This window comes from Cervus canadensis, chromosome 21 (assembly GCF_019320065.1).
Source record: "Cervus canadensis isolate Bull #8, Minnesota chromosome 21, ASM1932006v1, whole genome shotgun sequence".
Lineage (NCBI taxonomy): Eukaryota > Metazoa > Chordata > Mammalia > Artiodactyla > Cervidae > Cervus > Cervus canadensis.
Window position 1 is genome coordinate 34737289 of NC_057406.1, and position 14741 is coordinate 34752029.

Here is a 14741-nt window from a genome sequence, read left to right on the forward strand (position 1 = left end):
ACAGTGCTGCAGTGAACACTGGGGTGCATGTATCCTTTTAGATCATGTTTTTCTCCAGATACATGCCCAGGAGTGGGATTGCAAGGCCATATGGTAGCTCTATGTTTAGTTTTTTAAGGAACCTCCGTACTGTTCTCCATAATGTCAGTACCAACTTACATACCCACCACCAGGGTAGGAGGGTTCCCTTCTTTCTACACCCTCTCCATCTTTTATTGTTTGTGGATTTTTCGATGATAGTTATTCTGACTGGTGTGAAGTGATACCTCCTTGTAATTTTGATTTGCATTTCTCTAATCATTAGCCATATCAAACATCTTTCGTGTACCTGTTGGCCATCAGTTTGTGTTCTTTGGAGAAATGTCCGTTTAGATCTTCTGCCCACTTGTTGACTGGGTTGTTTGTTTTGATGCTGTTGAGCATCATGAGCCGTTTGTAAATTTTGGAGACTAATCCCTTCTTGGTCACGTCATGTGCAAATATATTCTCCCAATCTGTGGGTTGCTTTTCATTTTGTTTCTATTTCATTTGCTGTGCAAAAGCTTTTAAGTTAGGTCTCTTAAATGCCGTCTTATCCCAGAGCCCCTCCCTGGCTGCCCATCCATGCACACCTGCGCACACATATCCACACCCATGCGCATACTCCCCATCTGCCGCACTCCGTTTTTCTCCATTGTACCCCGATACATTACCTATAGGCCACAATCCATTATTCACATTTTTAAAACCTAAAAAATTCTGAAACCCTAAAGTTTAACCATAGTTAGTTTGTTAGCCATACCTGTATATCTTGAACTCATTTGGGAGTAAAAACTGATCTGATTTGATACGAAGCTGAGGCTGTTTTTAATCTATATTTATTCAATTTGGCATGAAATTGATATATTTTACTTTAGAATTTTCAATATGTTTGACTGTGGACTTGCAGGATAGCACTCTGCTACCTTTCTGTCATCCAAAAAATTCTTAATTTTTGGCATATCTCACCTTAAAGCTGTTGGATAATGGACAGTAACCTACATTCATTCATCCACGTGCTGTGTATTGCCTGCCACTGGTTATTCCTTATTGCCGTAGCTTAAAACCGTGTCTAGCATGTAGTAGACGCTCACACGTACTTGTGAACAAATGAATGAATTTTTTAAAGTTTCTGTGAACTTGGTTGAAATTGGTGCAGGCTGACCTGTACAGTACAGACTGAACTTGGGGACCATCTAATGTCCTATTCATCTGTAAGATTATATGATCCGTTAGAAGATAAAGAAAATAATATATCATCACATTTAACTCTTAATTTGATATATAAATGATCAATTTTAGAAAATTATGAATTGGTTAATTTTATATCTGCTTACATATTATAGACTGTTCTGAAGTTTAGCAAAACACAGGGAAGGTAAAAGAATCACTGATGACCTTGCTTCTGAGAGTAAACGTCACAAGCAGTGCTTTGTATGCACCTACAGATGAGCTTTAAAAAAAAAATTTCACTCTCCATAAAGCTTCATAGTTAGTCTCACTTTTCACTACTGAATTGGGAATTAAATTTTCCACATCATTTAATCCTCACAACAGTCTTATGAGAAGAGCCCTGTTATGACCCCTATTTTAGAGGTGATGGAGCAAGGCACAGAGATGTTAAATGACTTGCCCAAACTCCTGTAGCTGGTAAGGAGCATCCTGGGATTCAAACCAGAAGTCTGGTTCAAGAACCCTGCTGTTAACTACTGTTATGCTGCATTCTTTATCTCCTCTATAATCCCAGTGGACAACTGTTAGAAAATATAGTTACCGACTGAATCACACTGAAGCGAAAACTAAAAATCCTTAGTAGTAAAATATATGGCTTTTTTATAACCAAGATCATCTTTTACAATTTTTATATTTATAGCAATAGTATAGTGTATCAGCCATAATTCTAAGTGTCTTCTATATTTTCCACATCCCTAAAAGATTTTAACAAATGTGAACACATGTGATTCACAACATGCATCAGTCAGGATGGGTAAGATTATGCTGCATTAAAAAACAATCCCCCAAAACTTAGTGGTTTATATTGATGTGTTAGCTATTATTTTGGTTAATACTATTTATGTAAAGTAACCAGCACAAAGCCTAGCATATAGGGGACATACTCAATGCTAATCATTATGAAATCAATAAATGTTCATTATTTTTAATGGTAGTAAATTTGTAATAAAATCCTAAGTAAGTGCTAAATTAATATGCAGTAATTCTGTGATTATGTGATAGTCTCATCAACACACTGGGAAGATATACTGTGAATGATTTAACAATGTGTTGAATGCACAGCTAGCTGATAGGTTATACCGTGTCACTGTCATCATGAGATAAATACTCTATGGTAAGTTATCTTAATAGATACATGCAGGACCTACAGAAAATTCACTGACAAATTTGCAGAATACTTGTATATCATCAGGAAATGTATATAATTCACCTTCCAGTGCAGGAGACTCAGGTTTGATTCCTGGGTCAGGAAGATCCCCCTGAGAAGCAACCCACTCCAGTTTTCTTGCCTGGGAAATCCCATGGGGTTGCCATTCCCTTCTCCAGAGTATCTTCCCAACCCAGGGATTGAACCTAGGTCTCCGGCATTGCAGGCAGATTCTATACCAGCTGAGCCACCAGGGAAGAGACCTCTGTGTGTGTGTGTGTGTGTGTGTGTGTGTGTGTGTGTGTGTGTGTGTGTGTGTGTGTGTGTGTGTGTGTGTGTGTGTGTGTGTGTGTGTGTGTGTGTGTGTGTGTGTGTGTGTGTGTGTGTGTGTGTGTGTGTGTGTATTTATATATTATGATACAATGTAAGTTCTGTTACAGAGCAATGTTTATTGTAAGAATTCTAAGTCATTATGGAATGGATTAATTAGGTTCACTAACTAATTCCAAAATGCTTGTAACTCAAGGGGCAAAGTATTGTCAGAAAAACTGAGTCGGACAGGATATATTTTTCACCACAGATAAAGAATAATAAGTCAGATATTAACTGAAATTACTTATAATATGTCCAGAAACAGGAGGATATGTTAGCATTAAATTCATAAGAAATCAGTACTAGCTCTCTGTCATGTTCTTTTGAAGAACATACATTATTCATCTTTGGAGTTAGGAGAATTTGATACTGGAAAAAAAATCAAATGTCAGTTAAAACTAAAATTTCTGCAGAGCATTCATAATCAGGGTGTTTAATTGAATATATTCTCATGGCCCGACACTATTTCTGATAAATGTTTGTTCAGTATATATTTGTTGAACAAATAACAAGATGTGACACACTTAAATGGTGATTTTACTTTTGGTCTCTAAGGAGAAATTGCCTAAAATTGTTTCTAAAACAATAGTTGCCACTCTTTTTAAATGGTTGAAATAAGGGCATAATGCTTCTGGATGACTCATACTTGAATGTTTTAGTATATATTTGGGTATATATTTCTAAAACTTCATATTACTCCATAAGTCATGTATTCCACTTTAAATTAGGTGAAAGTCATCTGTTACTTCATTTTAATGTCACTCATACAGTGAGATTCCACTAATGCACTAAAATCTCTTTGTGATGTTCCTCATTATATGAAGTTAATGATTCTTGGGATTATACTCAATTGCCTCAACTCTTCTAAAGTGTAGCCAGTATTTTATTTACCATTACAGATTATGGCATTCAGACCCAGGTAGCCAAAAGTTTTAAACTACAAATGCCACAGATAGATATTCCTTTTTATTTGTCTTAGGCTACATCCAGATAGTATACAAGGTAGAACTAAATGTATCCATTTAATAAACTGCACTAAAAGGAGTTCTGCAGGAAGAACTGGAATCTGTCTAAATGAAGTATTCAGATTCTGTAAGACCTTGCCAAGTATAGGTATTAAAAACAATGATTATGGGATTTAACTCTTACGTAAACTATCTAAAACCCAATTTCTATAATAAAATCAAAGTATGAATTAATCAAAGTATAATTCATATACCTCTTAAAAAGCTTTTTTATGTTGCTGGATGTTTTTTTTTTTTTTTTCTTTGCCTAAGTGCACTAAATATGTGTTATTTAACAAAAAGGAAAAGCTGGCAGTAAAAGCAATTCTAAATAATCTACCAAGGCATTCTCATGGAATAGCAGTACCATTAAGCATTGGAAGAACCAGCTTTATATATAATTACAACTCAGTTACAGGCCTTAAAAATTTTAATTTCGTTCATACAGTGTAATTACTCAGTTTTCTTTTTAAAGACGCTTCATGGCCTGGTAGGATTAGGGAACATCCTACTGGCCTTGTCTAATCCTTCATATAAACTGGTGAGGACACAGGGTCCAGGTGGCAGGAGAGAAATCCTAAAAGTCGCTGATGGACACCAGAGCCAGGAACACAAAGTGCTGTGATCTTTGAAGCAGTGTATACATGTGGAACGAGTTTAACCTTGAAGATTGGTCATGTGTTTTTTCTGGGGGTAATTACAGTCATTTATAACCTGAAAATCTTAAGAACATTTTTATTCCAGAAAGCCAAATCCAGGGTGCTAAGACATTTCAGTCTCCTTGTTTGCCCAGGTATTTCAATAATAGTAACAACTAATGGCACTAGTGATAAAGAATCCGCCTGCCAATGCAGGAGGCACAAGAGACTTGGGTTCCATCCCTGGGTTGGGAAGATCCCCTGGAGTAGGAAATGCAACCTGCTCCAGTATTCTTGCCTGGAAAGTCCCATGGATAGAGGAACCTGGCGGGCTACAGTCCATGGGGTTGCAAAGAGTCAGACACGGCTGAGTGACTAACACACTGACTCAGAACCTGTGAGATGCTACTGCCCTCCCCATTGTAGAAGTGGACGATGCTGCCCATCCACTCAGTAATCTACCCAAAATTAAAACTCCAGAAGACACAGAAAGTAAATCTGTGGCTGTATATGCCAGTATTAGAATTGCTAGATGGCAGGGTGAGGTTTTTTGGTAATAATATTAACCGTTAATGGATACTTTTTTAAATTGAGCTATCATTGATATATAGGGGCTTCCCTGGTGGCCCAGGGAGACCTGGGTTCGATCCCTGGGTTGGGAAGATTCCCCTGGAGAAGGGAATGGCTACCCACTCCAGTAGTCTGGCCTGGAGAATTCCACGGACAGAGGAGCCTGGCGGGCTACAGTTCATGGGGTCGCAAAGAGTCAGACAGGACTGTGCAACTTTCACTTTCATTGATATATAACATTAGTTTCAGATGTCTAATGGACACTTCACAAATTAATATCTATCTGACCCTCACGTCTTAAATGGAAATATTTAGGAAGTGTACTCAAACTAATGACATAAAGTTTTCTGAATCTTTATCTTCCATAATTCCTGTTATATTCAGTATATTTTAATATAAATATAATTTTATTCTATTTTTGTTCTTTAATAGTATTTTTGCCTTGTTAAATTTTTTTAAAGACTCTGTGAAGTTATTATTTATCAAAAGTGAACAGGACTTCTCTTCAGGTCCCACTTTTTATTTGAAATTGTTTTGAAGGGTTGTTTTCATTGAGGTGGTTTTTTAATTTGCCACAGGCGTGCAGGAAGGTGGGGCAGAGGAAGGCCTGTCCAGCGCCCGTTAGCGGAGCAGCAGGCCCTCCACAGGCTCCATGTCTCCCTTCAGGAGGAGAAACAGGGGCTCCAGCTTCCCAAGTCCTGACGTGCAGGGACACCAGCGGGATTCACCAAGTAGACGTTTGCTCGAGTTCCGAAGTCCTGCCTGGTTCCTAGGACCAGGTCCTGGCTTCCAGCAGGGCTCTCTAGTGCCCCCCTTAGTCTCAGTGGGACGTCTTGCCCCAAACGAGGTCTGGGCAGTCAGACATTTGGCGGGAAGATAGGTTAAGATTCTCATTCAGGTTTAAAGTCTAGAGATGATTTTCTAAAGCCAGTCTGAAGGGTATATGCAACTCACATCCCATATTTTATGTGTTACTTATCTTAAGGAGTTCAGTATCTTCAAGTGAAAGTTTTAAAGGCATCATAGACTGGAATGAGATGCCCATTGAGAAGACACAGTTATCCAATAGGTCCTCTGTTTGGAGGCATTATTTTAGCTATTACATATCCCATCTTGAAAATTTATTTTTGTCTTTTTTATCTAGGTCGAACTGGAAGGTACACTCTTATAGAAAAATGGAGAGATACTGAAAGGCACTTAGCACCTCATGAAAATCCTATCATATCCTTAAACAAATGGGGGCAGTATGCTAGCGATGTACAGCTGATCTTACGTCGCACGGGGCCATCTCTCAGTGAGCGACCCACGTCGGATAGCGTGGCTCGAATTCCTGAAAGAACTTTGTACAGGCAGAGTTTGCCCCCCTTAGCTAAACTGAGGCCTCAGATTGACAAAACAATCAAAAGGAGAGAACCTAAAAGGAAATCATTAACATTTACAGGAGGTGCCAAAGGATTAATGGACATTTTTGGAAAAGGTAAAGAAACTGAATTTAAGCAAAAGGTGCTGAATAACTGCAAAACAACAGCAGATGAGTTGAAGAAGCTGATCCGTTTGCAGACAGAGAAGCTCCAATCCATTGAGAAAGAGCTAGAATCAAATGAAATAGAAATACGATTTTGGGAGCAAAAATATAATTCTAACCTCGAAGAGGAAATTGTCCGCCTGGAGCAAAAGATCAAAAGAAATGATGTAGAAATTGAAGAGGAAGAGTTTTGGGAAAATGAATTACAGATTGAACAGGAAAATGAAAAACAGCTGAAAGATCAACTTCAAGAAATAAGACAGAAAATAACAGAATGTGAAAGCAAGTTAAAGGACTATTTGGCTCAAATTCAGACTATGGAAAGTGGTCTTGAAGCAGAAAAATTGCAACGGGAAGTCCAAGAGGCACAAGTAAATGAAGAAGAGGTTAAAGGCAAGATCGGTAAGGTCAGAGGGGAAATTGACATCCAAGGCCAGCAGAGTCTAAGGCTGGAAAACGGTATTAAAGCTGTGGAGAGATCTCTTGGCCAAGCCACCAAACGATTACAGGTAAGAGCATTTTTATAAAAAGGATGTTTCCTCTGTTTAAAAGAATTAATATCTTTTGGCATCTTCTTTAATGATTATTCATTTCCCCTTACATTTAGAGTTAGAAACCTAACTTGGTTTATAAGTTTCTTAGAATTTCTGTGACTTAGGACAACACTAAGGTAGGAGGCTAAAACAAAGATGAGAGCTGGAGCCACAGGTCCTTTCCCATGAAAGCAGCTTTCTCACTGCGGCAGCGGCAGCACTAGGTAATTGGAGACAGGTGATGAGAAGCTCAGAGCAGGAGTGGACACTAATATGAGGCAGTGAATCTGACCTCCTCCTTTCAACGGTAGGGAAACCAAAGCTGAAAGAGATCGCCGAGAAGGCGTTCACAAAGGTTGTGTGGCTAGCTGACTGTAATCGCCTTCCTTTGTTGCTAACCGCGTCTTCTCTCCTCTCCAGAGGGGCAGCTTCCTCCCTGACGTTTTCCCATCTCTAAACCACATACAGGAACATTTGTATTTCACACTCAGACCATGATCACTCAGCTTCTATTTTATTTCTTGGATGCCCATTCTTGGAAAGACAATGTGGTAGTAAATGTTATGGGAGTTGCAAAGAGGTATCAGTTTCTAACAGCTGAAATGAGGAGACACAATTGATTATAAAATCGTTACTTAACATTTTTCTAATGATTTTTTGTTTTTGGATGTGGACCATTTTTTAAGTCCTTATTGAGTTTGTTACACTATTGCTTCTGTTTTATTTATTTACTTGTTTTTAGTGTTTTGGTCACGAGGCATACCAGGGATAGAAATCACACTTAACCACTGCACCTCCAGGGAAGTCCCTGGCTACTTATGTTTAAACTGAAGTTAAATAATATTCAATAAAGGTGTTTACAAATATTAAATAAAGTTAAATTTCTGTTTTAGTCATATTTGGCCACATTTCAAGTGCTCAGTAGCACATATGTCCAGGGGCTAATATATTGGACAGTGCTGGTTTTAGAAGCTCTGTAATGATGGATCAGAGAGTGAACCATGAGGCTTCACGGCACAGTGGTTAGAAATTCAGATTGTATGTAGTAATAGCATCTCCAAATAGCGTCCGTGCACATTGGAGTTTGAGAAGAGATGCTTTAGAGGAGGAACAGTTCCACAAGCAGAGAAAGCTGAGGTTTCAGGAAAAATTGGTAAGATTTCCTATCTCTGCCACTCATTACGGTGAGAGGTAGAACTACCAGCAAATATTGGAAAATGAGGAATTTCTCGGTAACAGGAGGTTGTTAACCTGTGACTGGTCAGTATTATATTGTTCTGTTCAGTTGCTCAGTCCTGTTTGACTCTTTCTCAACCCCCTGGGCTGCAGCACGCAAGGCTTCCCCGTCCTTCACCATCTCCCGGCGTTTGCTCAAACTCACGTCCATTGAGTCGGTGATGCCATACAACCTTCTCATCCTCTGTCAACCCTTTATTTAGACACTTAAGGGTACATTTAGAAATGATATTGCCTTGATATTACACCCTAACTTATGAAAATTGTTATTAGTAAACCCCACTTCCTGTGAAAAGTATCTGATAATCAAATTACTCAGATATCTCCAAGTACCCCCTACACTCAAAGTAGCAAAAAACAACCATTCCTTTCTCTTTTCTCTTCCCTACCCTTACCAGGCCCTTCAGACACACCCAGCTTAGATGAGGCCCTGCTGCCTTTTCTTACAGAGCCCTAAGAGAGAAAGAAGAAAGTTCATTTGAATAACAGGATGCTTCTCCTTGCTTTTGGAGCTTTCTGGCCATCCAAACTCGGTCTCCTTACTTTAGAGCTCTTCAGTTCACAGACCTGCTTGTCAAGGATTTAAAAATCCCATAGTGGGAATCTTGCTTTCCTCCTGCTCTAACATAAATCTCAGTAAAGCATTTCATGAAAACTTAAAAACAGTTTTAAAAAAAAGCAAGGAGCCTGAATCTCATGAACCAAATGACTATTAATTTTGCTGTATATTATGAAGTAGTGGGTTCCCTGGTGGCTCAGTCGGTACAGAGTCTGCCTGCAATGCAGGACACCTGGGCTCAATCCCTGGGTCAGGAAGATCCCCTGGAGAAGGAAATGGCAACCCATTCCGGTATTCTTGCCTGGAGAATTCCATGGACAGAGGAGCCTGATGGGCTACAGACCATGGGGTCACAAAGAGTCAGACACAGCTGATTGACTAACACTTATTATGAAGTAGATAATGGGGAAGTATCGTTATGAAGAGCTTAGCAAGATTGCTGTAAACACCAGGATAGATGGAATCCAGTATTTTGTTCATGAAAGTCTATAGACATAGATTTATTTCATCAGGTACATAGTGTACTCCTAGCAGAGGAAGGCGTGACATTTAAAAGCACAAACTGAAGAAGCTGTTGTCTTTTATTTGCCTATTTTTTGGCCCATGCCACTGAGTGAGCTTAACCTCCTCAGCCCAGTACGTCGATATAAACCGGGTTTGCTACAAGCACTCTTGAGAAAGTGAGCATCCCACATTTAACCCCACAGCAGGTGGGCAGTGACCAGGATGTCTGGAGCTGGCCAGTAGTGAATCCTCAAATTTTAGAAAAAATTTAACTTCTGTCTAGGACAAAGAACAAGAATTGGAGCAGTTGACCAAAGAGCTGCGGCAAGTCAACCTCCAGCAGTTTATCCAGCAGACAGGGACGAAAGTCACCGTTCTGCCAGCGGAACCCATTGAAGTGGAGGCCTTGCATGCAGACATAGAAAGGGGTAAGATTTGAGAAACCATTTTTAAAAAACTTTATTTTCACTGTTAACTTTGAATAAACTACTTACATTTGGTTGCAACATTCTCCTACTACTCAAAGCTGATTCTTGGGTCACTTAAATTTTTTCTGGGAAGAATCAATAATATTTACGTTATTTATTTGCTTAGATGGGCAGATATCCTATCATTAATTTTAAACTGTTTCCTTGCAAACTTTTCCTGAAATATGTGTGTTATAGTCTTTTAAATTGAGTGTTAACTTCTCTCTGTTCCTAAGGCCCCTTCTTCCTCTCCTAAAAGTCTTCATTATTAATTTGTGCTAGTATTTAAAAGACAGTTATAAAAAAAATAAATAAATAAAAGACAGTTCTAAATCTGCCTATGCATATGATATGAACAACCCAGAAGGAGAGGCACAGTGCTCACCTTTTTTAAAAGATCATGAACTCCTCAGATGACTGGAAACTATTTTATCAACTGAGAGGGTCAAGCAGACTCAGCCTGTCCTCTCACCCAGAACCTATGGGGGTGCAGTCATTACTCTGTATCATCTGGCTCTTGAGAACAGGGAAAGTTCTAATTTCTCATGTCAGTGAGTACTCCAGGTCACTGGTGCAAACATCAAACGACTTTCTCTGTTTCTTGTTTAGAGGCACCATTCCAGTCCGGGTCTCTGAAGCGGCCTGGCTCCTCTCGGCAGCTCCCCAGTAACCTGCGTATTCTACAGAATCCTATCTCGTCCGGTTTTAATCCTGAAGGCATATATGTATAACGCTACCTGTCTTCAGGGTAGAGATCCAGTAAAGGTACCAAGGACAGTGAAGATTCCTTCTTGATTTTGTGCCAATGATGAACAGAGGATCTGTTTCACAAGCCACCGTATCTTTTTTCTGTCCTAAGTTGCATACCACTTGGAGCCATACCCTCTGCACTGATGCTAAAGAACAAAGAAACTGTTTCCACACATCCACAGTGTTGACGTTTTTGTCCAGCAGCTGTCATGCCAAGCCTTCATTTTTATTTGTAGCATTTTGAGAGCATTAGGGAAGTATTATACAGTGTGCATACGTAAATAAAACCGTGACTTAAGAGTGAAGAGAAATATGTGACTGACTCAGTTTATTTATTCCATGTAATCAGTTAATGAGTGAATGTTGGTGTGTTAATATTTTTTATTAATACTTATCCTGTGACTGAATTACATTACATATCGTGTGATAATGACTTTGTGTGCATGTCGCCAGACTCCACGCATTGCTGACTTACAGCTCCACAAGTCATAGGGCGCTCTGCCTTTGTGAACCCATCCTAGCCACTGCTTAATTAGATGAGAGAATTCAGGTTTTCTTTTTAATCTGAAGCTTAATCTTTCCTTTACAGTATTTCCAGCATAGGAATGACCACATACAAAAACGGAAATATTTTCATGAAGTCAATTTTATATATATGTTTAAAATGTTTGCAGTGCTTCAGACACTGTTGAACAAAAATATACTTGTTGAATATCTATCCAAACAGGCATGGGGTTTCCCATAACATGATGTGTTTTGTTTCTGCCCTGCCTTTTATTTTAGTCTCATGGATCCTCAGTGTTGCCATAATAGACAGATTAGAGATGTCTGAGGATATTTTCAGGAAGGTTGCTTTAAGTGATATATCTTTTAAAATAACCCACTTTGTATGTATGGTTATTGCTGAAAGCACCCTGGATAAGTTATTGCTTGCACATAATTTACTGTGTACATTATAAACGGTTGCAATTTCTCCAATCATTTAGACAGAAAGTAGATTGGAGTTAGGTACTTTTTACTAAGGAAATAAAGTTAAATTCAGTTGTTTGTTTTCATTAATTTTCAGTTCGACTTTTACAGGACATGAAGCTCCCTCTGTGCATATATTTTCTTATTTATAAAACCAAAAATGAGTCAACACCCCTCCCATGAGTACTGACCTGAGATGCACCAGATTATCTGGATGGATGTGGTCAGATACCTAGCCATTTTTACATTCCCTCTGATCAGAATTTGGTACAATATAATTTAGACTTTATTCTAAAATTTAAAATAGTTTTTAATTCTGAGGAAAACATACTGTCTGTATTATTGACATGCAACAGAATAAAAGTGGGTTAGTATATTAATGCCACGGTAACAGTAAAAGGATGTAAGTTATACGCTATGCATGAGGGCAACTTTGGGTGTTTTAAATATATTTGACTTATTTTTGGTTTAATGAATGCTAAGAATGCTGCTATATTTAGGTTTCCAGTGAAAATTTTTAAGAATGGCTATGACAATGTATAGAAGCTTCTAGAGAACTGAAAGTAATACTGCATAGTTGCCTTTTCTAGTCCAGCTAAATGGCAGACCTCAACTAAAGATATTTTCTTTGGGTTCTTAGAATTACCAAGTTGACCTTGCCATTATACTGTTTTGCAAAAAAAACTTGATAAATCAATGATTCTTACCTAATAACCACAACCTATACACATTTGCTCTCAGTTTGTAATAGTTATTTCATATCTATATATATTTAAAAATTAGAATTAAAAAATCAAAATAATTTGTAGATTTTCTGATAATAATGGTTTATGTATGCCCGATATATGCCTTATTTTTAAAAGGTTCCATTCTATACTGGGTCATTTTGTTATTGTTCAGAGAATTGAGATCTTATTCACAAAGAAAAATAATTTTTATAAATTGATTACATTCTATTTAAATCAAAACGTTAAACTGAAGACATATTAGACTTTGCAGTTTTTCATTGCAAAGATACCTGGGCATACCATGAAAAACACAAAGTCAGGATCCAACTCAATTGTTGTCAGTAATTATCAGCATTAACCTAATAACTTTTAAAAAAGGCTGGCCGGATCCTGACAGTTCATCTGAATTTTCAAGCTGCCAAATAATCTTCACAGACCTAATTACAGATAGAAATACTATTTCCTTGATAAGAAGATTATATAAATGTGAATTTGATTAATACAACGAGCAGCTGTACTTTTTAACCAGTTATATGACTTCTGGAAGTACGTCTCTAAGAAATCTTTTCTAAGTCTTTTTTTAAAACAGAGGAAAGAAAACTCATCTCCCTATAACATCTTAAAAATATCTTAGTCTATTTCTGATCATTTTTATCTATTGTAAATACAATGAGTTAGATTAAGTACCACATCTTTGGATATATTTCAGAGAGGGGAAGTGGGCACTGGTATGCAAAAATCCTAAATAGAAAATTTTGCATCTGGGGGAATATTCAGTTTCTGAATACTAAGTTAGATTATAAGTTTTTTAAATTATTGTTACACTGAAAGTTGTTTAATTGTGATTTTCTACAGGTATCAAATACATTGGAAGATTTTTTTTTTCCTTACCAAGGGGTGATTTGAAACAGTATTAGTATATTTGACCCTTTGGAGTGTTTGTCATCCTCAGAGAATGATCCGTAGTGGGTTGCCTCAGTCCTTTTTTTTTTTTTCTGATGAAATATTTTGGTTAGCTTTTTTTTTTTTCCTGATGCATGGGGAATTTATATGTGAGATTTTGGTTGGTATTAATAGGAGTTACCTAAATAATTAATTCCCTCAGCCATCACTGAGCTAGTCATCAATTTCTGTAGTTCAAATTAACTGTAGATGAAAGCTAAAACAAGACTAAGACAGTAAAAACATAGAACTTACACTGTGAAATGTGAATATTAACAGTGTTTAAGAAGAACAAAAAAGCACTCGCTTCCAGAATATAAATACATTTTCTACCTGCACTAAAAGAATATTTTCTTTGTGAATAAGAGCAAAGTGGCCTTTCAAGAAAAGAAACTTCATTTAAATCCACTTCTGTAAACACCTTTCCAAGTTAGAACTATAATAACAGATTGAGGAAATAACATGGAAAAGGCAAAAAAAACCTCTTGACTTCAGGTGTGCAAAGGGCATGAGCAGATGGACGGTTCCCTGTGTACATTGCCTTTGAAAAATTGGGCCTTAATTTATATGTAAATAACAGTTCTGTGTTCACATCCCTCTTCTACCTAAAGTTGTCTTTATTAGTCCATATTGTATTAAAATTTAGCTCATTAAGTCTTACTTTTATATTATGTCAATTTTGGGTTTTTTTTTTTAAGTTGCATGTTTATGCTATTTGCTACAGTGTTTTTCAGTTTGGGTTGAAGGCCATCAGCTGTATGGAGAAGACAAAACAATCACTATTCAGTATTGCTGCTTTACATTTCCAGAATAAGCTTTCGATGCCAGGACAGTGACTGCTTGAAAGCTGCAGGAGCTCTATTCCAATGCATTTTATATATTTTTAGAAACCAAATAAATGCAGATAACTATTTAGTATACTAATTATATTAAACCAGCAGAAATATAAAGGCAATAAAGTATATACATATATATATGGGGGGAGGGGAAAGGTTAAAAAAATAGGTTTACAGCCAGACACAGTGATAAGCCCTAAATGTATTTCTCAATCTGTCTTTCTTTATTGACCCGAAGAGGATTTGAGTTGCTGCAGCTTTAAACAGAAAATTGCCATGTTCACCTACTATGAACCCCTAAGTATGCTTTTAGTACTGCTTTGCTTATGTACAAGTAAAATACCTGTAATCTGTATTATATGTAATTATTTCTTTTCTTTTGACTGTCATTTCAAAATGTATATTTTCTGATTATTATCATGAGCTGTAAAACAAAGGATCAATATCTGATATTCTCCCAAATAATAAATTTTCAGGATTCACTGGGGCATTACAATTGCTGGCTTGTTTCTTTAATATTTTAAAATATAATTTTATTTCCTTTAAAAAGATGCCCAAGAGAAAAGGTCTGCCTAGCAGTGACACAGAATTCCATTTTTCTAAAAGTAATGTTAATTATTATAGTTAAGGCATTACCTGTTGCTGCCAAGACAGCTGCTTCATCTAAATGAAACTGAATTAAACTAATATGCCTCACTTTTATTTCAAAA

At 37.3% G+C, this 14741-nt stretch overlaps 1 protein-coding gene across 3 annotated transcripts in view; it reads left to right on the forward strand.

Moving 5' to 3' along the window:
- The window catches only part of RASSF8 (Ras association domain family member 8), a 126745-nt gene extending 112221 nt beyond the window's left edge, over positions 1-14524 (forward strand). For all 3 annotated transcript variants that reach the window (XM_043440409.1, XM_043440408.1, XM_043440410.1), the window contains exons 3-5: positions 6127-7016; positions 9623-9767; positions 10416-14524. In XM_043440409.1, the coding sequence (XP_043296344.1) occupies positions 6127-7016; positions 9623-9767; positions 10416-10537 (1157 nt within the window). In that variant the 3' untranslated portion in view covers positions 10538-14524. The remainder of the gene's footprint in view (positions 1-6126; positions 7017-9622; positions 9768-10415) is intronic.
- The last annotated feature ends 217 nt before the right edge of the window (positions 14525-14741 follow it).